Source organism: Rhineura floridana, chromosome 2 (genome assembly GCF_030035675.1).
Source record: "Rhineura floridana isolate rRhiFlo1 chromosome 2, rRhiFlo1.hap2, whole genome shotgun sequence".
NCBI lineage: Eukaryota > Metazoa > Chordata > Lepidosauria > Squamata > Rhineuridae > Rhineura > Rhineura floridana.
In genome coordinates this window covers 217,284,929-217,311,615 of record NC_084481.1, presented here as the reverse complement: position 1 = coordinate 217,311,615, position 26,687 = coordinate 217,284,929, and the positions used below count along the sequence as shown (strand labels likewise).

At 43.7% G+C, this 26,687-nt stretch overlaps 1 protein-coding gene across 2 annotated transcripts in view; it reads right to left on the bottom strand.

Moving 5' to 3' along the window:
• The window catches only part of RCOR1 (REST corepressor 1), a 172,851-nt gene that overhangs the window by 8,762 nt on the left and 137,402 nt on the right, over positions 1–26,687 (bottom strand). The window contains exons 8-11 of one of the 2 annotated variants that reach the window (XM_061612205.1): positions 18,627–18,824; positions 6,434–6,511; positions 5,776–5,833; positions 2,191–2,420 (exon numbers count right to left, since the gene is read on the bottom strand). In XM_061612205.1, coding sequence (XP_061468189.1) covers positions 2,191–2,420; positions 5,776–5,833; positions 6,434–6,511; positions 18,627–18,824 — 564 coding nt within the window. Of the gene's footprint in view, positions 1–2,190; positions 2,421–5,775; positions 5,834–6,433; positions 6,512–18,626; positions 18,840–26,687 lie in introns of both variants that reach the window. The other variant, XM_061612204.1, reaches the window with a different exon arrangement.

Genomic DNA, 26,687 nt, shown 5'->3' with positions numbered 1-26,687 from the left:
GTGGAAAGAAGGCCAGGCCACAAGAGTACAGGCAGGTATCAAGGAATTGCAGGGCTGGTGTCAGGAAGGCTAAAGCTGAGAATGAGCTGAGGTTAGTGAGGGATGCTAAAAGCATCAAAAAAGCTTTCTTCAGGTATGTCCATAGTAAAAGACACAGAAAGGAAATTGTGGCACAGCTACTCAGTGAGGATGGCAAAATGATAACAGACAACAAAGAAAAGGCAGAAGTGCTCAATTCCTACTTTGGCTCAGTCTTCTCCCCAAAAAGGGTCTATGATCCTCCTGGGAAACATGAAGTAGAAGGGACAGGATTGCAGCTTGAGAATGATAGACAAACGGTCAAGGAATACCTAATCACTCTGAACGAGTTCAAATCGGCAGGGCCCGATAAACTGTATCCTAGAGTATTGAAGGAACTGGCTGAAGAACTCTCAGAACCGCTGTCTATTATCTTTACGAAATCGTGGAGGACTGGTGAAGTGCCGGATGACTGGAGGAGAGCTAATGTTGTCCCTATTTTCAAAAAGGAGGAACCGGGGAACTACAGACCAGTCAGCCTAACATCAATCCCTGGAAAAACTCTGGAGCAGATTATAAAGCAGTCAATCTGTAAGCACCTTGACAACAATGCAGTGATTACTAGGAGCAAAAATGGATTTATGAAGAACAAATCCTGCCAAACTAATCTCATCTCATTTTTTGATCAGGTAACCTCCTTTGTAGACTGTGGGAATGCTGTGGACATAATATATCTCAACTTCAGCAAAGCTTTTGACAAAGGGACCCATGATATTCTGATTAGCAAGCTAGCTAAATGTGGACTGGATGGAACAACTATCAGGTGGATCCACAGTTGGATCCAGAATCGTACTCAAAGAGTGCTTATCAATGGTTCCTTCTCAAACTGGGCGGAAGTAATGAGTGGGGTACCACAGAGCTTGGTCCTGGGCCCAGTGTTCTTCAACATTTTTATTAATGACTTGGATGAGGGGGTACAGAGCATGCTTATCAAATTTACAGATGATACAAAATTGGGGGGCACAGCTAATACCGTGGAAGACAGAAACAAAATTCAAAGGGACCTTGATAGGCTGGAGCATTGGGCTGAAAACAACAGGATGAAATTCAACAGGGATAAATGCAAAGTTCTACACTTAGGAAAAAGAAAGATGGGGGATACTTGGCTCAGCAATATGACATGTGAGAAGGATCTTGGAATTGTCATTGATCACAAGCTGAATATGAGCCAACAGTGCGATGTGGCTGCAAAAAAGGCAAATGCTATATTAGGCTGCAGTAACAGAAGTATAGTTTCCAAATCACGTGAAGTATTAGTTCCCCTCTATTCAGCACTGGTTAGGCCTCATCTTGAATACTGTGTCCAGTTCTGCAGGTCCCTATTCAACAGCAGTAGCACAATAATCAGTCCATATATAATGGATGCTGCATGACAGCAAGAGCCGTTTCCTCCTCCAATTAAGCTCAGTCCACTAAGTGAGTAAGTGCGTTCAGCCAGCAAAAGAAGAGGACTCTCACGGGATACAATATTGTCTTTCTCAAAGCTCTGGGTACTGAGGATATCCACATTTCAATTCCCACATTACTATCTTGGGCAAATGGCTAAAAATGTGTACATGTGGACCCTGGAATAGATACTTTTCTTTCTTTTTTTTAAAGAGTCATTAAAGCAATAGTAGGTTTTCCCAAGAGCATGGTCTGAGGGCACATGACAAGCTACCTTGCAATGCCTAAGTCTGATCAGTGCCTGGATGGGAGACTGTCTAGAAATCTTTAGGCTGCCTTGAGTTCCGTGATGGAAGGAAGGTAGGACATACATGTACTAAATGAAATGTAACTAAACAGGATGCAGGCCAAATCTCTGAGGCATTTTGTCATGCAGTATGCTTCCTGTGTTAAAAAGTTGCAGCAGATCAAACTTTCGGTTCGTTTTGCTGGCCTCAAAGCTATCCTTGGCTTCACTGAATATTTGACCATCTCCGAACGTGTCAAAATCACAGGCAGATAATATATGACTGGCCCGCTTCCAAATGACATGGCTAAGCAATAAACTTAGCCAAATGCTATCCAAAATGGAACTGGTTCTGCCAAGGAACTGATCATCAGATTATGGAAAGTAAATCAAGGGTTTGTTTTTTTTAAAAAACAACAACAACCAAAAAACCCTCCTACCTCATCTTCTTCTTCAGACACTTTAATGGTATTATCAGGTGATTTTACTGGTTTCTGAGTAGTGGTTCCATTAGCCTCCTCTTTGCCATGCTCCGCTTCCCACTCCTGTAGGACTTCGTCTATGTTAAAACGGCGCCGGTAATTTACAAAAAAGTTTTTCACTTGCACCACAGACTTGTTTCCAATCACATCAGAGATTGCCTGAAAGTCTCGGCCATATTTCCTGATTGCTGCAAAAGGAAACAGGTGTTAAAGGTTATATGAATGCAACAATAGAAGCTTAAAGATTAAAGAGCCAACGTGATGTAGTGGTTAAAGTGTCGGACCAGGACCTGGGAGACCAGGGTTCAAATCCCCATTAAGCCATAAAGTCACTAGGTGGCCTTGGGCCAGTCACTGTCTCTCTGCCTATCATACCTCATAGGGTTGTTGTGAGGACAAAATGGGAAGAGGAAGGAGCATGCACAGCACCTTGAGCTTTGACCATTGAATTAGTACAGGAATACCCCGCATTAACGTACGCAATGGGTCCAGAGGGAGTACGTAAACCGAAAATGTACTTAAAGTGAAGCACTACCTTTTTTCACTTATTGATGTGTATACTGCACTGCAATCGTTATATACGGGCATAACTGATGTGAAAAAAATGAAATTATAACTAAAATAAACACAATAGGCCTTATTTTAAGAAAAAGTTTAGTAGCTGGAAACTGATCGGGCAGTGGCGTCATGCTGTTAAGTGTCCGTTCTTGCGACGCGAGCGTACGTAAACAGGGGAATGGTGCTACTGTAAATATGTCTGTACTCGCGAGTGTCCGTAAAGTGAAGGTCCATAAAGCGGGGTATTCCTGTATTGTTGGGACACTGAATCCTACATTACATTGTGTTTCTATCCTTCCCATCCTCTAAGGCAGCCTTTCCCAGCCTTTGGATCCTCAGATGTTGCTGGACTACAATTCCCATCATTCTTGACCATTGGCCATGTTGGCTGGGGCTGTTGGGAGTTGTAGTCCATTAACATCTGGGGCCTCAAAGATTGGGAACGGGTGTTCTAAGGAACTCAGAACTGTATACATTTCCCCCATTATATTGTCACAGCTACTCTATCCATAACGGTTACGCTGAGAGGGAATGGCTGGCTCAGGATCACCCAGGAAGCTTCATGGCTGAACGGGGATTTGAATCCACCTCTCTCTAGTCCATGTCCAACACACTACCCATGACACCATTAACAAACTCTGTATTCTACCAGTATAAAAGATGGGGTGGTTGGTGGGGTTCAGTATGGGACTTTGGGGTTACACCCTTGAAGATGGTCTGGAGGCTGCAACTGGGGCAGAATGTTACCGCTCAGATACAGAGAGGCATGCCAAACTGGAGCTGTATTACAGTTTCTGTGAACTGCATTGGCTACCTATTTGCTTCTGGGCCCAATTCAAGGTACTGATATTTATAAGGCCCTGAATGGCTCAAGGCTTATATACTTTAGATGGAGTATCTCTCCTGGTATCTGCCGACATGGCCATTGAGATTTTTGGAGAGGGTTCTGCTCAGGGTCCCACCAGTGAGCCAATGCCCAAGGGGTAGTGATGTTCTTAGCAGCAGAACTCTCTTTGTGGAACTCCTTGCCACCAGAGGTGCATCACACATCATCAGCCTTTCAGTTCTGTCAGCAACTTAAGACTCATCTTTTCACCCAGGATTTCAGACCCTCCTGATTCTGTTTTCTTTATATTTGGCTGGCTGTAAATCTGCTGGTAATGGGAATTTATGCATTAGCTTTGGGGATTTTAACATATTTTAAATTTTTTAGTATTTGTTGTGTGTTCTTGCATGTATATGGCGATTTGTGAGCCACCCTGCAATTTCTTAATGGAGAGCAGATATATAAATGAAATAGTAAATACAAAATACATTTTTAAAAGCTTTTTCTGCCAACAGTATTTAGGGATGCACTGTATCAAATGCATAATGGAGAGGCTGGGGGGTGGGGTGAGGGCACAGAACTAGGTTTGAATGGAACCAATAAAATTCATCACAATTGTTAGGCAACAGCACCCAAAACATTAAAGTTAGCAAATATCCGAGATAAACAACACATACTCTAAAAATCTTGAAAGGCTTTGAAGACCCGGAATATTTTCATGCCATTTGGGGGAGAATTTATCATTTATGCTACTGTAAATGGTCTGCAAAGTTTGTTGCCTGTACCAATGCATGAAATTTGGACCTCATAACTGTGATTTATAAAAATTATGCTCCTCTATTGATCTCATTGAACTGTTTGTACTAGATGAGTGGCTCTATAATGTGACAATGGAAACAATAATGTATTTGATTTGTTATCATTAAATAAATAAATAAGGGTGGGGGAGTCAGCAAAGATTTAAGGAACACATACACGACCACGTGCATTGTATTTTTAAAAAAAATGCATTAAGAAAAGTGAAACTATGCAAGTTGCATGCTTTTCATTTATCTCCAATCCTTTTTTACCCTACTTTTCTATGCTAACAAAAAAGAATTTGTAAAATAAAACTCAAAAGTGATTAATATAACCAAAGAAGACTCAACACAGCACAAGAAGTATTTGTCCTCTCTGCTTACCGTTGTTGACGGAGGTGCACTATGCGGCAATGTGAGAAAGAGGAATGCCCTCCTCTTGAAAGGGTGCTTGGTCCCCACACATTTATCATTCTGACAACAAGTAAAGGCTTGTTTTGGCCAAGCACTTTCAATATTTTAGTGTGTTCATTTGCTGGTAGCAGGTTAGCTTGGTCTTATAGTTTTAACTGCTCTGATTGTTCAAACTACTGTTAATGGTTAAGTATTTTGTTCTATGTGATTTTATGTATTCTGTATTTTGGACCCTGTCCTGGGATCCACTGAGATGAAGGGAAAGCTATAAATATTTTTTTTAAAAAAATGAATTAATAATAAATTCAATAAATAAAATCTAAATCAGGCATAATATTAGTAAGATGTCTCATCCATTAACAAGATGCAGATTCCAGTTGGAATACAAACGCTTTCCTCAGGAACATGCTCCAAAGCCTTGGTGGTCTCCATCATGAAGGAATAGAGCAAGGGTAGCTGACATGGTGCCCTTCATACGTTGTGGACTACAACAAATAAGGAAGAGCTGCTGTTGGAGAGGTGCTTTCCATCTGCCTTCCCCTTCACCCCTGCACTTTCTGACACCTTTCTGGGGACTGTCCTTTGCCAGGAAGAGCAATGCATTTGGTGTTTAAAAGGTTGTGTTCATTGTCTTAGATGTTTGTAATTTGTATTTTTTTCATTAAAATTGTTGCGTTTTCATTGTCTTAGATGTTTGTAATTTGTATTTTTTCCCCTTACCTGTATTTTGTATTCATGCGTATTTTTTGTGAGCCACCTTAGGGGCCTTTTTGGCCAAAAGGCAGCATAGAAATAAACTATAACTCCCATCATTCCTAACTATTGGCTATGATGGCTGGGGCTGACGGGAGTTAAAAAGTCCAACGATATCTGGAGAGCATCATGTTGGCTATCCTGGGAATAGAGGGCCACCCTCCAATACACAGGGATGGATTTCCAGCACTATACCTTGCACAGCAAGAAGTTGCTCATCGGTGGTCCAGCGAGCATTAAATTTCAGTGTAACCTAAGTGCCACCAAAAAAAAAAAAAAAGGAGTCATTTACTTACGTAACAGATCTGCTTTCAAACCCCAGCCTGACAAGTGTATACAAATGAAACAGTGAACAAATTGCTTGAGCTGGAAGAGGAAAGCAGTCATTTGTTAAATAAAGCCTCCATTATTCCTCTGAGCAGTAAACAAACAAACAAACAAAAAGAATCTCTTTAGTTAAATGGCAGAAGCAATTCATTATTTAGTTAACTGCTGACTTGACAGCACGGAAGAAGGAAGGGGCAAAGGGAGAAGACGGGGATGTTTTGTTTGGTCTTGTACCCTAATACATGCATTTCTCCCCTAACATATGCATATTTTTTTGCATGCTTTTTTTGGTTTGGAGAACTGCATTGCAAGTTTGGAAAAGTGTGCATTTCAAAGGATAGCTGTGTTCTCATCTACATAGTGGTTCAGGAAGTGCAAATTTGGTAGATCCACACTGACATGTGAACCAAAATAATTTCCCCCCTATCCCTAGACAGCACATAAGAAATCAACAAACTATATTGGTACAACCACCATCCCAACCCCCCAGACCCTGTCGTAAAATTCCACTAATATGTAAACCTACCTCTGGCAGCCGATATTGTTCTATACCCCCTTCAAGTTTCTCTTTCAGAGCGCTGTTTGTTTGCTTGATATTTTGAATCTGAAAAGGAAATGTTCTTCTGTCAATATAGATAACAGTATGAAACAGCACTTCTTTCAGGGGAAAAAGGTGCTGCAAGCTCTGATCTGCAATGCTTTCTCCTTTCTCTAAAACCTCCTCCCAGATCCATCTTTATCCTCATCCTCATCCATCTATCTTGTCTGTCTATGATGATGTGAGCAGTTCCCAGATCCCTTCTTTGTTGCGAGACTCTGGGGGTGAGCTGTGCTTGGGTCCTGAGTGACAGCCAGGTTGGATAGATGGAGTCCTGGGTGACAGCCAGGACCTTGAGAGGGTGTGTATGTTAGAAGCAGAAGGGACTGATATAGGGTTTATTTAATAGTAATCTGTATTGGTGCTACACTTGTATATGTATCATTGTGTATTTTTGTAACATTTGTTGTTTAAGCTTATTTTGTATTACTTTATATTTTGTAGCATTATGGGATGATAGTATGATTACTTTTGTATATTTTTGTCATTTCTATGCTTGTAAACCGCCTTGAGTGCAGTGATGTAGAAAGGCAGTATACAAATTAAAAATGAAATGAAAATGAAATCATCACCACCATTAATTTTGGTCACAGCTGCTCCGAGAACTATAATTTCCCTCCAGAGCCAAAAGACTCCAGGGAAGAAATGAGAACTTTAACTAAGCTCCCTTTCTAATGCTTCTCTTAAAAAAAATCTAAGAGAATTGTTAAGTTCGAGGTGTGCAGGTTAGGAGGATGTTAGAGACAGTTCAAAGGGCACAAGGTTCAGTAGGGAATTAGTGGGGGAGTACACTTGGCCTTTGAATTCGATAGAATGTTTGCCCTTGAAGACCTTTATGGTCAGAGGTAACAATATAGTGCAGGCATTTAAAAGCAAAGAGTACTAACTTACAAAAAAGGCCACAAAAAAACCCCAACAACACACAGCAAGAGAAAATAACTCCATTTTTGAAACTTAAAAATAGACTGAAGAACACAGAAGCCCTGTCCTGAAGCCCTACAGAGACTGTCAGTGTCAGTATACTGCAGATAACAGTAAGAGAAGCTGCCATCAGATAGCAGAAGAAAAGTCACCATTTTTGTTGCTAGAGGCCCAAGTGACCTCAGTGGCTAGGAATGCCTTTTACCAACTTCGGCTGGTAAGACAGCAGCAGCCGTTTCTGGACCGGGATAGCCTGACCACTGTTGTCCATGCTCTGGTAACCTCCAGGCTGCATTACTGTAATGTGCTCTATGTGGGGCTGCCCTTGAGGTTGGTCCGGAAGCTGCAGCTGGTGCAAAATGTGGTGGTGAGACTGCTCACTGGGGCAGGGTATTACCAACATGTCACCCTGCTGCTGAAAGAACTGCACTGGCTGCCCATTTGCTACTGGGCCAAGTTCAAGGTTCTAGTTTTGGTGTACAAAGCCCTATACAGCTTGGGACCAGGATACCTGAAAGATCGTCTTATCCCTTATATACCCAGTCGATCACTTCACTCTGCAGGTGAGGGCCTCCTGCAGATGCCATCTTATCAGGAGGTCCATTCCACACAACATAGGAAATGGATCTTTAGTGTGGCGGCATCTACCCTGTGGAATTCCCTCCCCTTAAATATTAGACAGGTGCCATCTCTGTAATCTTTTTGGTGCCTATTGAAGACCTTCCTCCTTCAGCAAGCTTTTTAAGTTGAGACCTTATCCCAGTCTGCATCTGTGTTGGAATTGCTTTTTAATATGTTTTTAATTTTTTTAAAAAAATATGTTTTTAACCTTTTTTATTTTTTAAGATGTCTTCAGAGCTTTTAAAAAAATGTTTTTAAAGATGTTTTGTTTGAATGTATTTTAAAGTCTGTTTTTATGATGTTTTAAAGTGTTTTTAGTGCTTTCGTTTGCCGGCCTGGGCTCCTGCTGGGAGGAAGGGCAGGATATCAATCAATCAATCAATCAAAGCTGCCACAGACACCAGAAGACCCATGCCTCATTATTCTCTCCCTACCACCCCCACATCTAGTAATCCAGTTGCTGGGAAGCAGTGATGGAGGAGGGCAACTCCCAGATCTGATCTACTACCAGGGCTCTTCTTATGTTCCTAGAACGTGTGACATGGCTCCTCAGTGCACGGGATCAGATCATGCACTGTTTGTTTAATAGGACTGGCAGGGAGGAGGAGAAGAAGGTAAAGGGAGATGCTGGCTTCACATGACTCCTCTTATGTCAGAGGTGAGGAAGCTGTGGCTTGCCAAATCTTGTGGGATTCCAACGCCCATCACACCTAGGCAGCATGGTCAATGGCCAGGAATGATGGCAGTTGGATTCCAACAACATTTGGAGAGCCACAGGTTTCCTGTCTCAGATGAAACGGGTGGGCAACGAAAGCATCACAATAAATGTACAAAGGCATCAGAGGCAACAGCAGCTAAGTCAGTGGGGAATTTTCAGTAGGTGCACTTTCTCTGCTGGAATAAGAACATAAGAACATAAGAAGAGCCTGCTGGATCAGGCCAGTGGCCCATCTAGTCCAGCATCCTGTTCTCACAGTGGCCAACCAGGTGCCTGGGGGAAGCCCGCAAGCAGGACCCGAGTGCAAGAACATTCTCCCCTCCTGAGGCTTCCGGCAACTGGTTTTCAGAAGCATGCTGCCTCTGACTAGGGTGGCACAGCACAGCCATCATGGCTAGTAGCCATTGATAGCCCTGTCCTCCATGAATCTGTCTAATCTTCTTTTAAAGCCATCCAAGCTGGTGGCCATTACTGCATCTTGTGGGAGCAAATTCCATAGTTTAACTATGCGCTGAGTAAAGAAGTACTTCCTTTTGTCTGTCCTGAATCTTCCAACATTCAGCTTCTTTGAATGTCCACAAGTTCTAGTATTATGAGAGAGGGAGAAGAACTTTTCTCTATCCACTTTCTCAAGGCCATGCATAATTTTATACACTTCTATCATGTCTCCTCTGACCCGCCTTTTCTCTAAACTAAAAAGCCCCAAATGCTGCAACCTTTCCTCGTAAGGGAGTCGCTCCATCCCCTTGATCATTCTGGTTGCCCTCTTCTGAACCTTTTCCAACTCTAGAATATCCTTTTTGAGATGAGGCGACCAGAACTGTACACAGTATTCCAAATGCGGCCGCACCATAGATTTATACAACGGCATGATGATATCGGCTGTTTTATTTTCAATACCTTTCCTAATGATCCCTAGCATGGAATTTGCCTTTTTCACAGCTGCCGCACACTGGGTCGACATTTTCATTGTGCTGTCCACTACAACCCCGAGGTCTCTCTCCTGGTTGGTCACCGCCAGTTCAGACCCCATGAGCGTATATGTGAAATTAAGATTTTTTGCTCCAATATGCATAATTTTACACTTGTTTATATTGAATTGCATTTGCCATTTTTCCGCCCATTCACTCAGTTTGGAGAGGTCTTTTTGGTGCTCTTCGCAATCCCTTTTTGTTTTAACAACCCTGAACAATTTAGTGTCGTCAGCAAACTTGGCCACTTCACTGCTCACTCCTAATTCTAGGTCATTAATGAACAAGTTGAAAAGTACAGGTCCCAATACCGATCCTTGAGGGACTCCACTTTCTACAGCCCTCCATTGGGAGAACTGTCCGTTTATTCCTACTCTCTGCTTTCTGCTTCTTAACCAATTCCTTATCCACAAGAGGACCTCTCCTCTTATTCCATGACTGCTAAGCTTCCTCAGAAGCCTTTGGTGAGGTACCTTGTCAAACGCTTTTTGAAAGTCTAAGTACACTATGTCCACTGGATCACCTCTATCTATATGCTTGTTGACACTCTCAAAGAATTCTAATAGGTTACTGAGACAGGACTTTCCCTTGCAGAAGCCATGCTGGCTCTGCTTCAGCAAGGCTTGTTCTTCTATGTGCTTGGTTAATCTAGCTTTAATAATACTTTCTACCAGTTTTCCAGGGACAGAAGTTAAGCTAACTGGCCTGTAATTTCCAGGATCCCCTCTGGATCCCTTTTTGAAGATTGGTGTTACATTTGCCACTTTCCAGTCCTCAGGCACGGAGGAGGACCCGAGGGACAAGTTACATATTTTAGTTAGCAGATCAGCAATTTCACCTTTGAGTTCTTTGAGAACTCTCGGGTGGATGCCATCCGGGCATATTGTCCATTAAGCTTAGAACTTCCTCTCTCGTTACCACTATTTGTCTTAGTTCCTCAGAATCCCTTCCTGCAAATGTTAGTTCAGGTTCAGGGATCTGCCCTATATCTTCCACTGTGAAGACAGATGCAAAGAATTCATTTAGCTTCTCTGCAATCTCCTTATCGTTCTTTAGTACTCCTTTGACTCCCTTATCATCCAAGGGTCCAATTGTCTCCCTAGATGGTCTCCTGCTTTGAATGTATTTATAGAATTTTTTGTTGTTGGTTTTTATGTTCTTAGCAATGTGCTCCTCAAATTCTTTTTTAGCATCCCTTATTGTCTTCTTGCATTTCTTTTGCCAGAGTTTGTGTTCTTTTTTATTTTCTTCATTCGGACAAGACTTCCATTTTCTGAAGGAAGACTTTTTGCCTCTAAGAGCTTCCTTGACTTTGCTCGTTAACCATGCTGGCATCTTCTTGGCCCTGGCGGTACCTTTTCTGATCTGCGGTATGCACTCCAGTTGAGCTTCTAATATAGTGTGTTTAAACAACTTCCAAGCATTTTCCAGTGATGTGACCCTCTGGACTTTGTTTTTCAGCTTTCTTTTTACCAATCCCCTCATTTTTGTGAAGTTTCCTCTTTTGAAGTCAAATGTGACCGTGTTGGATTTTCTTGGCAATTGGCCAGTTACATGTATGTTTAATTTAATAGCACTGTGGTCACTGCTCCCAATCGGTTCAACAACACTTACATCTCACACCAGGTCCCGGTCCCCACTGAGGATTAAGTCCAGGGTTGCCGTCCCTCTGGTCGGTTCCATGACCAACTGATCTAGGAAATAGTCATTTAGAATATCTAGAAACTTTGCTTCTTTGTCATGACTGGAACACATATGCAGCCAGTCTATGTCCGGGTAGTTGAAGTCACCCATTACTACCACATTTCCTAGTTTGGATGCTTCCTCAATTTCATATCTCATCTCAAGGTCTCCCTGAGCATTTTGATCAGGGGGACGATAGATCGTTCCCAGTATTAAGTCCCTCCTGGTGCATGGTATCACCACCCACAACGATTCTGTGGAGGAGTCTGCCTCTTTTGGGGTTTCGAGCTTGCTGGATTCAATGCCTTCTTTCACGTATAGAGCGACTCCGCCACCAATACGTCCTGCCCTGTCCTTCCGATATAGTTTATATCCAGGGATAACCGTATCCCACTGGTTTTCTCCATTCCACCAGGTCTCGGTTATGCTCACTATATCAATGCTCTTCTCTAAGACCAAGCACTCCAGTTCTCCCATCTTGGTTCGGAGGCTCCTAGCATTAGCGTACAGGCACTTGTAAGCAGTGTCTCTCTTCAAGTGTCTTTGGCACTTGTGGTTAGGCCTGTGGTAATTTTGCTCTTCTGAATTGATATCCTGTGCCCCTGCTCTCACAATGCCTACTTCTAGGCCTACCCCTTTTAAAATTTCATCATTTCTTTGGTTTTTATCCCAGGGGGGAGGTTTATTCCGAACTGGACCTTTCTCAGCTCCTGTCGGGTTTCCCCCCTCAGTCAGTTTAAAAGCTGCTCTGCTACCTTTTTAATTTTAAGTGCCAGCAGTCTGGTTCCATTCTGGTTCAAGTGGAGCCCGTCCCTTTTGTACAGGCCCGGCTTGTCCCAGAATGTTCCCCAGTGCCTAACAAATCCAAACCCTTCCACCCGACACCATCGTCTCATCCACGCATTGAGACTGCGAAGCTGAGCCTGTCTGGCTGGTCCTGCGCGTGGAACCGGTAGCATTTCAGAGAAAGCCACCTTGGAGGTCCTGGCTTTCAGCATCCTACCTAGCAACCTAAATTTTGCTTCCAGGACCTCACGGCTGCATTTCCCCATGTCGTTGGTGCCAACGTGCACCACGACCACTGACTCCTTCCCAGCACTGTCTACCAAACTATCTAAACGACGGGCGATATCCGCAACCTTCGCACCAGGCAGGCAAAACACCTTGCGGTCTACACGCCCATCACACACCCCACTGTCTATGTTCCTAATGATCGAATCACCCACTACAAGGATCCCTCCACCCCCTGGAGATATATCCTCGGCACGAGAGGATAGCTGCTCATCCCCCGAGGAATGGGTCCCTTCTAAGGGATCGTTTCCCTCTTCCTCAGCTGGATGCTCTCCTTCCCCGAGACCATCGTTCTCCATGATAGCAGGAGAGCTATCATCGTTGGAGTGGGACACAGCTATAACGTCCCTGAAGGCCTCCTCCACACACCTCTCTGCCTCTCTCAGCTTTTCCAGGTCCGCCACCTTGGCCTCAAGGAAATGAAGTCGTTCCCGGAGAGCCAGGAGCTCATTGCACCGAGAGCACACCCACGACTTCTGTCCAACAGGCAGATAGTCGTACATGCTGCAGGCAGTGCAAAACACTGGAAAACCCCCACACCCCTGCTGGCTTCTTACCTGCATAGTTTTGTTTGAGGTTTATTACGTCAATAGGTTGGAGACTGTGGTTTAGTTGAGGTCAGGGAACAGACGGGCAGAGTGGGGGGCCCTGGACTCCTCGCCCTGCTGCCGAACTCGCTCTGCTGCTTAACTCGCCTTGACGCTTCGTCAGCTGGGGCTCCCTCTAGCTCGTAATACTTCAGTGCTGGCAGTGTCTGCACCTGACAAATTTTTAACTCTCATCCTTCATTTTCCAGTCGTTCATGAGGCATTCATAATCCATGCAGAGCGTATAAATATTTTGTTATAATAATAATAAATAATAAATTTAATTTATGTGTCGCCTATCTGGCCAGTGGCCACTCTAGGCGACGTACATACAATAAATACAGCAAAATACAATACAATAAAATACAGTGTAACAATATAAATTATGATAACAAACAATACATAGTAGAAGACGATCCTGCCCTCAACTCAACCCTCTAATGCCACAAGACACAATAACCCGGAGGTGGACAGAATCTCACTGTTCTCTGGGTAACCTGCAACACTTCAACATGGGTCTTCAATTCCACGTCACTGAACCACTGAGCTTTTAAAGAGATTTCATTAAGCACTGGCTTATTTTTCTTACTTCAAACCTTTTAGCTGTAGCCAAAATAGGAAGGGGGGAACCCTCAAAATGTAACAGAAGATAAAAATGTAGTAAAATAAATCTATAAAATAGAGACTTTACTTACTTAATTTCTATTTGTTTGGAGTTTTTTTTAATCCTGCTTATCTGCACGTGAAACCAAACCGGCATCAATCACAGCCCAACAAAAAAAAAATTTTTTTTTAGTTGCCAAGGATGTTTGAATGACTTTAAGGTATTTTGGGGGTGCTAAATCCAAAAATGACATTAGTTTTGCCGAATTAGCTCTAGTTTTTGAGATAATGGATACCCCTCAAATGACGATTATACCCCAATACGACCTGTAGCTGCTGACATACGCAGCAGGGTTTGGTCTGTCTTTTTACTCTTGAACATTGTTTTGCAAGTTTATCCATTGCATATAATATCATATTGATACTTTTTTTTTTTTGGAAGAGGAATATGAATTCGTCATAAAGAGGCTGCTTAAACAGCCTCCAGCATCGTCAGGGATGCCGCTCAACAAGATCAGCCTCAGAAGACCTTCTCTCGATCCCACCGGTTAAAACAGCTAGACTGGTGAGGACTAGAGAGAGGGCTTTTTCAATAGTGGCCCCCACCCTGTGGAACTCTCTCCCAAATGATCTCCGCCATGCCCCTTCTATGATAAGCTTCCGCCGGGCCTTGAAGACCTGGCTCTTCAGGCAGGCTTTTGGGGTGGGTTAGGTTTTTTACTGTTATGGTTTTAAATTTTAATGTTTTAATGTATTGTTTCATCTTGTACGTCGCCCAGAGTGGCTGGACAACCAGCCAGATGGGCGACTAATAAATTTAATAAATAAATAAATAAATAAATAAATAAATAATACATTCTGCTACATTTGTGGCGAATACACTCTGCAAAAACAAAGAAAAAACATCACTGACTTTGTAAAACAAGCATATCTTGCTTATTTTGGAGTGAAGCTTGGAGATCAAGATAAGTCTTGGGCTCCCCATAAGGTTTGCAAAACCTGTGTAGAGTGCCTACGACAGTGGAAAAATGAAGAAAGGAAACGTTTAAACTTTGGTGTGCCTATGGTGTGGAGATAGCCGCAAAACCATCACGATGATTGTTATTTTTGTGTTGTGAATGTGAAAGGCTTCAATCGCTACAAGAAACATAAGTGGGAGTATCCTGATTTGGACTCAGCAAGGCGACCTGTGCCACACAGCGAAGACGTTCCCATACCAGTGTTTACCTCACTGCCTGACCTTCCATTGTCAGATGTTGAAGAAATGCTGGATGTGGAGTGTAGCACAGGTGGTAGCCCTGGAAGTGGATATGAAGAAAGCTTTTCAACACCTGAGCAGTTCTCCCAAAAAGAACTCAATGATCTGATACAAGACCTCAGTCTGTCAAAGCAAGCATCTGAACGTTTAGCATCCAGGCTAATGGAAAAGAACTGTTTACAGCCGGAAGCTAACATAACATCTTATCGGACAAGAGAGGAGGGACTTCTTCCATACTTCAGCTAAGATGAAGAACTTTAACATTCCTGGACTTCTTCTCCAAGTGGGACTACCGGAATATCGACCAGAAGATTGGCGGCTTTTTATAGACAGCTCCACCAGAAGCTTGAAATGTGTTTTATTGCACAATGGTAACCGCTATGCATCTCTTCCAATTGCTCACTCAACAAAACTTAAAGAAGAATATGAAAATATCAAAATGGTCTTGCAGAAGCTCTGCTATCATGAGCACCAGTGGTCTATTTGTGTTGATCTAAAGATGGTGAACTTCTTGCTTGGGCAGCAAAGTGGATAGATCATTGGAAAAAAGTGACATGGCCTTCAAGGGAACACATGACTGTAGGTTCAGCGAACATCATTAACAAGCCACTGGTTGACAGAGAAAAAATCATTCTCCCACCACTCCATATCAAGCTTGGACTGATGAAGCAATTTGTTAAGGCCTTGGACAAAGATGGTGATTGCTTCAAATACATTTGTAGATCGTTCCTTGGACTGACTATGGAAAAACTAAAAGCAGGAATGTTTGATGGTCCTAAAATTCGTAAACTCATCAATGATTTGAATTTCACTAAATTTATGAATGATGTTGAAGCTTCTGCCTGGTGCAGTTATGTCTCAGTTGTCAAGAACTTCTTGGGTAACCACAAAGCAGACAATTATGAAGAATTGGTGCAAAACATGCTCGCTAACTTTAAACATTTGGGTACTAATATGAGCATAAAGGTACACTATCTTCATAGCCACTTAGACAGATTTCTGGATAATCATGGTGATTTTAGTGAGGAACAAGGGGAGAGGTTCCATCAGGATATAAAGGTGATGGAGGAAAGATATCAAGGCAGATGGGACAGACACATGATGGCAGACTACTGCTGGATCCTCCAACGTGATTGTCCTGATGCCCCACATAAAAGAAAATCGTACACACAGCGTTTTTCTATGCATTAATTGTGACTATCTGAATCAGCCTACTTTGTCTTAATGTTATTGTACTGAATACAACGCCATTAGGTACTTCATGTGTTTACTTTTGTATGATTTGAGACAGTTTCCATGTCATTTGTGGGTTGGCTATTCCTGACCATTAAATTGTTTGAATTTGTTATGTTTTTCAATGGGGGCATCCATTATCTCAAAAATTAGAGCCAATATAGCAAAACCGATGCCATATTCGGAATCAGCGACACAAAGTTACCCTAAAATCGATCAAACATCATTGGCAATAAAATTAGTGTTGACCAGTGAATTGGTGTAAGCAAAGGGAAAATGTGGCAAAGATGGTTACATTAACTTTCAGTGCAATTCTATGCATGTTTATTCATAGGTTCAACTGGATTTACTCGCAGCTAAGCATGCATAGGACTGCAGCCTTAGGTCATATTCATAAAGGGCACAAAATATTTAATAACTTCTTTGAGTGATGCTCCCACCTCTGATGTATGTCATACCTGAATGGAAAGTGTTGCGAAAGTATAGCTCCTAAATTTTTATTATCAGTAATTAAAGTGCTGCAATAAACATAAGTCATCCAAATCTGACAATTGGTAATTGGTTCAAGAGAAAAGGGAGCAATGCTATGAGTGCCCAAATGAAGTAACATGCTTCTGCAATAATAATAATTTAAAAAAGAGAAAACCTCCTTTAAAATATCAGAACACTTGTCAGTGAATCATGAGCGCAACAATTGCCACACAGCGTCTTCTGTAGCACTGACTGGAAGGAAGGCAACTGGAATTCTGCCACTTGGCCCAGTCAAAACACACTAGGAAAGGTCTGGGCGGAGCTTACATCTGCCTTGGCAACAAGTCACATCACCCATAAGGATGGAAAGATCTGTCAATTTCAGTTCTTTCAGTTTCTCATTCCTACAGTCTTAAATTCCATTCTCCACATTTCTACAGCAATTTGTGATTTCATTAAAAAAGATAATACTCATGAAAATTCTCCAGGTCTCATATTGTTTTGGAAAGTGCGAATCTGATAAATTCGGCTTGATATGAGAACTGAATCAAAATTCTCAACCAGGGCTGGCACCAGCCTGCCCCCGGCACATGCACGCAAGCACGCACGCACGCCCACCTACCTACCTTGCTTTGTGCTCCCCTTCTGCGACCTGCAGCAAGATTGCTGCCGTGGATCGCGAGCTTCCGAGCCGCCCACCTGTTCCCTCGCTCCACCTACCTACCTCCCCTGTCTTTTGTGGCTGCGCACACTGCGTGCACAGGGCTGCCATTAACTAAGATGGCGGCCGAGGTTTCCCTAAGGTGCTGCTGCCCCTGTCGCCATCTTGGTTGATGGCAGGGATGCGCGCACATAGCAGGTATCAGCCCCTTAGGGAAAACTTGGCCGCCATCTTGGTTAATGGCAGCCATGCATGTGCAGTGTGTGTAGCCACAAAAGACAGGAGAGGGAGGGAGGTGGAGCGAGGGCGGCTCGGAAGCTTCCTTCTGCAGCAGATCGCGGAAGGGGGGCGCTACTCTCCTACCCTATCAAGGGGCCCATCAGAGGCCTCTGTGGTCCTCAGGCAGGGCCCGACCTGGCTGCCGTTTGGTGCTGGCCCTGCTCTCGCCCATCCCTAATCAGCCATCGGGGAAGGCCTGTCCTAGAACACCTGGGAGCAAACCCTTCAAGACAAAGCACTTGAGAGAGAGGGAGGGAGGGAGAGAGGTGGTATATACTGCCAGGGATTGGGATGGGTAAGTACGTTGAGGACTTAAGGCACAGCAACAGCTAGACTATATTGTGCCACACAGCAAGTACTGCTGCAAATTTTTTGGGTGGGGGGAAGCAAAGGTGAGAAATCCTGCATAGGAATGGTATGACAGGAAAACAGATGCTATCTTTGTGTATTTCTGGTTTTGAATATATGGAAGATGACTATATGAGCAATGCTGGGGGTTTTGTGTGTGATGAACTGGTATGGAGTACTGTCGCCTCTTTTTTTGCTGCCTGTAGCAGTCATTTTGTTCTGGTACCCACAGCACTTTTATCAAGATGCGAGTGCTGGCACCTCATTTTTTAACCGCGAAATAGCACTGTATATGAGTAAAAGTTGGTGTTGGGGGTGGGGGAAATAGTTGGCCAATACAAATGCTCTCCAAACAACAACAACACCTCAGTCCAAAAGTACAAAGGAGCATAGGAACTGTGCTGTGATTTATAGTAGTCTGCAGTAGCATCTTGGGGAAGAGGCAGGAAGCTAGCAAATCACACATTATACCTTGCTGCACTGTAAACAGGAACCCAAGCTGAATTCATTCCATCCTAAAACAAGCTGCTCAGCTGACAGCTTGTTAATCAAGCTTCATCCTGATGCAAAACATCTCGTCTGAGCTATAAATCCTCCAGGGAGCCACAAAATTGAGACCGATGGCAGCTCCTTTTTAAAATATGTATTGGATGCTTAAAAATAAGCCATGATTTGTCACAGGGAAAGCGCTCATACCTGTCGTTTGATGGAGACCAATTCCATATCCAGTTGCCTCAGCAAGGTGGTAGCGGCTGTTGCGTTGGCGGAGACGGCCTCCACATCTTCCTGAGAAAGGAACATTCCTTTGGGGGGTTTCCTCTTGGCTCTGTTCTTAGCTGCCTGGGTACTGTGCTTTTCCTTCTTGACCTGAGGAACTGTTTCCACTGGAGACACCTGCAAAGTAGGAATCTGCCATACGTAAGCCTAGATAGTTCATTGCAAACTATATCCGCACATGGAACTGCCACCTCTGTACAGGCCTTTTTTTGTTTCTTTTTTGCAACTGTAGTGGCTTGAAAAATGGCCACATTTACTGCACAAACTGCAGGTGCCACATTACTGGCCCCACACGCAAGCACCAGCTTGCATGCACTAGCAATTCCACCATGGCTTATGAGCCTGCTGGCAGCTGCTCACACAGAAAGTTGCCGTATACCAAGTCAGACCAAATGGATCCATCTAGCTCAGAATTTCTTTCCCCCATGGACAAGTTGCAGACTACCTAAATGAAGCTCATGGACCACTGGCGGTTCACATACCACAGTTTGGGATCCCCTGGTCTGCACTAATTGGCAGTGGCTCTCCAGGGTTTCAGGCAGAAATCTTTCCCAGCTCTACCTGGACATGCCAGGGATTTATTTATTTATTTATTGTATTTATATACCGCCCCATAGCTGAAGCTCTCTGGGCGGTTTACAATAACTAATTGATTTGTCAATTGGTGGATTGGACCTAGGAACATCTGCATGCAAAACAGATGCTCTCCCACTGAGCGATGACCTTTTTCAAAGCTTGTATCAGTCTCATGAGTATATCAAGCCTGAACCTGCTCTGGGCCCTGCTGATGAAGGGCAGGTAACAATAATAATATTAGCAGTAGCAGTGAAATCATCATCATCATCATAATTTCTGTCTTGCTTGCTACTTGGGATTAGCAAGACAGCCCCCATCATGATGGGGTAATGGCTGAGTCCCCAGTAGGACCATTGGCAGTGGTCTGGACCAAAACAGAACTGTGGACCTGCTCAACACACGTGCAGCACTTGACAATGAGCTGTAAATGATGCCAGCACTGCATCCCCAATGTATGCACGCTGGAATAGAGCTGGCATAATTAACAATAACATTTAGATATGCTGCTGATTTCCCCCTCCTTTATTTGTCAGGAGGCTCTTGTTGTTACATATGCATTAAGTTCTATAGCTGCACCTGAGATAAGTAAGTAAAACTGTTATGAAACTCTGTATTTTACAATTGGGTTATGGAGTTTATTGCTGGGATGACATTGTGAATAACTTGGCGTTGCTGTTTAGTGTGGATTCATAATGTTCATGATCTACTATCTCTTACTATCTATTGTATGCCTTAGTATTATAAACCGGCTTTCCACGCACCAGGCTGCCGCCGATGCCACACCAATGTCTCCCCTGGACAAATGGTGCTGCCGTGCAGTGCAGTTAGGCCTTGGGCCAGCCAGTCAGCCCCCTGTCCACACTGCTGCCTTGCCTGCTTGCTGAGGTGGGGTGTGGGAGTGGCATGCAGGTGGGGTGTGGGGTGGAAACATGCACTCTACACTTTGCAGCAGCACCTGTCTGTGGCGCTGCAAACTGCAGCATGACACTTACATTTTTATTCAGGTAGTTTATATTGTCCTGTGTTGTAAACCGCCCTGCAGTTTTTTGATGAAGGGTGCTATATAAAATTTTGATATAAAATAAACAAACAGGCAGCGCTGGCTAGTCTAGGCCCTGACCTTCACCTGGAACAGCTGCAGGGGGGCCTAGCAACCAGCAGGGACTGGGGTGTGGATAGGATGGATTATGTGGTGGCAGCAGCAGCGCTCCCATCAGGAAGAGCTTAGGGCACACAAGCATGCACTGGCCACTGTCCCACAAAAAAACTACCAGAGACTATTAAGTAACAAAAAACTTAGTAAAATAAAGGGTTGCATCCAACTACAGCCTACTCAGAGTAGAACCACTAAAATTAATGAACCTAAGTGCTTTCCTTTCCACTGGACTGCCTTCAAGTCAATCCCAACTTATGGCAACCCTATGAATAGGGTATTCAGAGGTGGTTTACTACTGCCTTCCTCTGAGGCTGAGAGGCAGTGACTGGCCCAAGGTCACCCAGTGGGCTTCATGGCTGTGTGGGGATTCGAAACCTGGTCTCCCATTAACCTCAATGGGTTACTCGGAGTAGGACTAGCCTTGAATTCCATCCAAAGTCACAGGAATGCAAGCGACAATAAAATGACAGTGAACATAAACAATACATGTAGTCATATGCAAATAGATGTGTACAAAATTACAAATCATAAGTAGCCCAAGCTGTGGCCATTATATAAAAAAAAACAAAGTTGTCCAAATAATGTAGGTAATAGTTGAAGTGATCTCCAGGATTTTATCTTGTTTCACGCTTCCTCAGAAACAAATTCTAGAATTCCAGAATTGTAATTCTCCAGTTTGGTTCTGAGGAAGCATGAAATGAGATAAAATGCTAGAGATCTTGACGACACTGTTATCTTTTCAGCGCCAGGTCAAGACTTTCCTCTTCTTCCAGGCATTTTAGCATGTGTTTTTAAATTGTTTTTAAATTTTTTAAATTGTGTTTTTAAATTATTTTTTGTGTTTTTAAATTTGTATATTTCTTTTTAATGTTTTTAATTGCTGTAAACCGCCCAGAGAGCTTCGGCTATGGGGCGGTATATAAATGAAACACACACACACACACACACACACACACACAAAACAAGCTATTACCTATTTTATTTAGAGAACTTCATTTTTTGTTTACACAGCAGCCACAGCTTGGACTACTTCCGTAAGAAGAGCCCTGCTGGATCAGGCCAGTGGCTCATTTACTTCAGCATCCTGTTTTCATAGTGGCCAACCAAATACACACGGGAAGCCCGCAAGCAGGTGCTGAGCACAACAGCACTCTCCCCTTTGTGGTTTCCAGCAACTGGAATTCAGAAGCATATTTCTTCTGACAGCAGAAGTTGAACATAGCTATCAGGATTAGCAGCCACTGATAACATAAGAAGAGCTGGCTGGATCAGGCCTATGACCCACCTAGTCCAACATCCTGCTCGTAGTGGCCAACCAGATACATATGGGAAGCTCACAAACAGGACCTGAGCACAAGAGGGGTCTCCCCTCCTATGGCTTTCAGCAGCTGGTATTTGACCATGGAGGCAAAAACAAGGACACCTGGACCTCCACTTGGCACCGTAGTCCATTCCTGCCAACAAGTATTTGATGGAAGGCCCATCCCAAGCAACTTCCCGGGGCCCAACATGTCAAACCTGGAGCTCAGCCTTCCCCCAGAAAGTAACACAAGTTCAGAAGGGCATATAAAGCCACCACCTTGCTGAAGTTAAGCAGGTCTGGATCTGGCCACTGCCTGGATGGGAGAACGCCTGGAAACCCCCAACACATACTGTCTTGAGTTCCATGAACGAAAAAGGGTGGGATATTAAATGTAAGGGAATAAACAAACGGAAGGATTGCACGGTTTTTAAAAGGTTTTGGAAATATTGCTTTATTGTTAGTTGTTCCCCCTATGTTTCAGAAGCAGAACAGGCTTCAACTAGAAGTTGGGCACCTAATGTCACCAGTCCCATCCTGTGGGACACTTTTCCAACAGAGATTTGACAAACATCCTCACTGCTAAATTTCAGATGTCTCTCAAAGCCTTTTTGGATGCTGAAAGGCCTATTTCAATTGGTCTTTTTAAAAAATCAAGATGAGCCAGTCATATTTATATTTTTTTTAATGATATCTTATGTTTTATTGTGTTTGTATATATTGTTGTATGCCACCTTGATGTTTTATATCAGTGGGTGGTATATAAATATTCTTATAAAATAAAATAAAAATCAATACAGATTCCACTGTTGGTTTGTGGTTACATTTGAGTCTTGAATGTTCGACTGACTTGATTAAGTCTTTATATGTTGGAAGCTGCCTCGTGAGGATTCAACCCTAAAAAGGGGCATATATAGTAAGTTAAATTTACAGAAGATTGCTACTGCTTTTCACTAGGTAGGTGAATGTCCGTCGCTGAATGAAAGTGCAAACACACCAAAAGATGCAACACCTCAGCTCTTTCTAAGGCTCAAAGCTATCCAATTCAAGCCACTCTTTCCAAAGCCAGGCCACCAGTATGTCGCTTTACTTCTGTGCCAGAAAAATAAAAAAGGCCTAGCTTGTTGAGTGAGTGTGCAGGTGGTTGAGCGAGAGAGACAGAATAGAAGAGTAAAGTTTAAGTGTGATATGTAATTTCCTGTGTGCCAGCGAAGAAGCAGAAACTAATTTAAGGCAAAACATGAAGGGTCAGATGATTGCAGTAATCCTTAAAGCTCATTCATTTTTAGATGCAGCACTGCCAAACACCAAGATAAAGATTTTTGCATGGGTCTGGAATCTGCTCTTAAATAAAAGGTATTTTGGGGACAAGGTATGCAACAGAAAGAATGCTATTTCGGATTATGAATCGAGGATGTTGTCTTGTGTTTCAGCAAAGAAACGGATTTACCTGCTGTTCCAGGACAGATTTCTCTCTCTCTCTCTCTCTCTCTAAACAAAACACACATTACGTTCTGCTTCTCTCCTGGTTTCTTATGGATAACACGAAGTACACACAGGAGAATAAGATAGGACCTTCAAAAACATTTGTACTCTGAGCATTCCTTACTATTTTAATCTTAGGAAGACTGCTAGGCATGCAGAGGTCACGCTGCTTCCTCCTTTTAGTCTGAGAAAAATACCTCCCCTAAACTCCCTAAACAGGCAACACAACTTGTCCTGAGGATGGGTGGTTGCAGCTTAGAGGCAGAGCATATGCTGTGCATGTAGAAGGCCTCAGGTTCACTCCCTCCCTGGGATCTCCAGGCAGGGCTAGGAGAGAAGCCTGTCTGAAACCCTGGCGAGCTGCTGCCCGTCAGTGCAGACAACACTTGCTAGACAGACTAATTGTCTGGCTCAGTATAAGGTAGCCTCCCATGTTCCTATCCTAGGACTTGACGAGGGTGTGGAGCAATTATTCATTTTTTAAAAAATGAAAATCAAAGGATTACAAGAACACACAAACAATGAGGGGAAAGGGATGGAGAATCCACTTTGTTAACAAGCTTTAAGAAAACCAATTCTGACACGAAGATTGTGTGGGGGACCCTGATATAATTTCTTCCAATTCTCATATTAATTTTAATACCATTTAACCAAATGATAAAGCGACGGACTGAGAGTTCATCAAGTTTTTAATTAAAATAGGGAGAGAGGGAGGGAGAGAGAAACCTGACCACGTCATTTCCAAAAAATATGACAGTGAAAAGGGGGGAGGGGGAGGGAAATGTACATCCTCTTATAATCTCACAGGATCATTTTGGATTGTATCAGCTGCAGGACTACAGATGTGCAGACTGTGCTGGCAGTTCTGATTGCTAACTTCCATCTTTATTCAAGGCAATCATGGTGGCAGAACTAACCCGTGACGTAAAAGCAAAGCAATTATTCCAAATAGTTATTAACAGTGTCCACAGCACAATAGCCTATTAAGCCAGGGATGGGCAATTCCTGGCCTGCATTCCAAATGTGGCCCTCCCAGCCCTTTTATCTGGCCCTTGGTACTCCTCTCAGGCCATGCCCCTCACCCGCCCTGCCCTGTTGCTATCCTTGAGCGATTGGCCTGGTTCAAATGTGTCCCTGAACTGTGCTTCTTGTTTGCCTAGATTGAGAGAGGGGGCATAAAAACCTCTCACTTTTATAAAGCTGGAATGTAGAGCACTGTTGAAAAATAAAATTAAAAACCAAGAGTGATATCTGTTGCTCTGCCCACTTTCGATTCTGCCCCCACCCACCCTTGGCATGCAGTCCCTGCAAGGGTTCCCATACGGTATCGTCAAGGGGGGAGTCTTTGGACCTCCAGGTGTTGCTGAACTGTAACTCCCATCAACCCCAGCAAGCATTCTCAATGGTCAGGGATGATGGGAGCTGAAGTTCCGCAACATCCGGAGGGCCACATCAACCATAAGGGAATGCAGCCCTCGGACTGAAAAAAATTCCCCCACCCCTGCAGTAGACATTGGGTGGTGTCTCGGTTCCACAGCATGTGAGAAACTAGAATAACTAGATCCCCATCTAATCCAGTTTATCAGTAGTCCCCTGGCAGCTTGACAATGATGAAAGGAGTGAAAGCTCCTCAAAGGTACCTGAGGACATTTCACCGGGTATCTGCCAAACACAGGGAAAACAGCAGTGGGAGGTGTTATTTGAAGCAGAAAAGCAGGGTACAGAAAGGGGACCTTTGGGGGGAGGGGGATGGCAGAGGAAAAGCAGCAGGTGGGAGAAGGGTTGTGCGTTTCCCTCATGCTACTGCTTCACCCCTTCAAATTATACAGCCATGAGAGTGGCTACACAGGTAGTGGACTGGACTGTGAAAGACCAACCCAATTTGTGTTTGCATTTTGGCAAATGTGTAGGGCAGCACAATATCTCAGACAGGAGGTCAGGTCCCCTGCTCCCCTGGTACATTCATTATAGCTGCCCAATTTCCTCGCTTCTTAAGGTTTGATTGAAATATCTGTTGGCGATAGTACATTCTTAAACAGCAAGGTTTTTTGCCTATTAGAGAATGACAACATAAGAAGAGCCCTGCTGGATCAGACCAGAGGCTTGTCTAGTCCAGCATCCTGTTCTCCCAGTGGTCAACCAGATGTCTATAGAAAACCCACAAGCAGGACCTGAGCGCAAGAGCACTCTCACTTTTAGATGTGTAAAGCTAAGAGCTGCTCTCTCCCCACTTCTAATTCCCAGCAACCAGCATTCTGCCTCTGACACTGGAGGTAGCACATAACCATTGTGGCCAGGAGCCTTATCATACCCCTCCCCACAGAGCACTGCTGATACCAGACAGAGACTTAGGCACACAGAACAGAGTCTGCTGCCAAAGAGACATATAGCCAATGTGGTGTAGTGGTTAAGAGCGTCGGACTGGGACCTGGGAGACCAATCCCCACTCAGCCATGAACCTCGCTGGGTGACCTTGGGCCAGTTGCTGTCTCTCAGCCCTAACCTACCTCAAAGGGTTGTTGTGAGGATACAATTGGGAGGGGGAGAACTGTGTTGAGAAATGCAATAATAAATATATTTTTTAAAAAAACTGGTCTCCATTCCTAGACTCTAAGACCTCAGACACGTGCACACAAACATATGTATCCTTCAGAGGCAGACTGTCCTTGTGCATAGAGTGACTGAATGTGCCTTAGCAATTTTGGGGCGGTGAGGTGGGTAGAGGGGAAGCGATGGCCCAGATTAGCTGTATGAGAGTGTGATGAACAAGGGTGCGCAATCCAACACACACTGCTTGGCTGCAAAGGAGACCTGAACTCAAACATTGCAACCATCTGTTTCCTTTTGGAAAACACAGCAGATACAAATTAACTTTGACTTTCACCATGCAAGGCTAGGTCCACTGTTCTCAGCTGCACAGCAGGGTGCCAGTGGCAATCAAAGGCTTTGAAGGATGAAGCTGAGGCAGAGCCAAAGCCCACATTTGTCATAAGCAACGCCTGTCAAAGAGATTTCAAAACTTTTAGCTAATTATACACCTATCCAAGAACATCCATCCTACAGAGACAATCGTGGCCTTGGTGGTGCCAGAAAAAGATGCCAAATAAAATAAAATGAAAAAAGGGAAAGTGGCATCTTTTATTAGTCTTCTGAACTGTGTCTGTCTTCTTTTGCAAGGGAACATGTCGGGCCACTGGTCCATCTGGCTCAGTATTGCCCACAGCGACTGGCAGGAGCTCTCCATGGTCTCAGGCAAGTCTTTCCCAGCCCCACCTGCGACACCAGGGATTGAATCCGGGACCTTCTACGTGCAAAGCATGTGCTCTACTGTTCCCCAAATAACAATACACACTTTGAATCTATATAAGAGCACGCCTCCTGGAACTCACCATTAGACTACTCTAACGTGCTGTGTGTAGGGCTATTCTTGTGCCTGATTCGAAAGTTGCATCTGGTGCAAAAT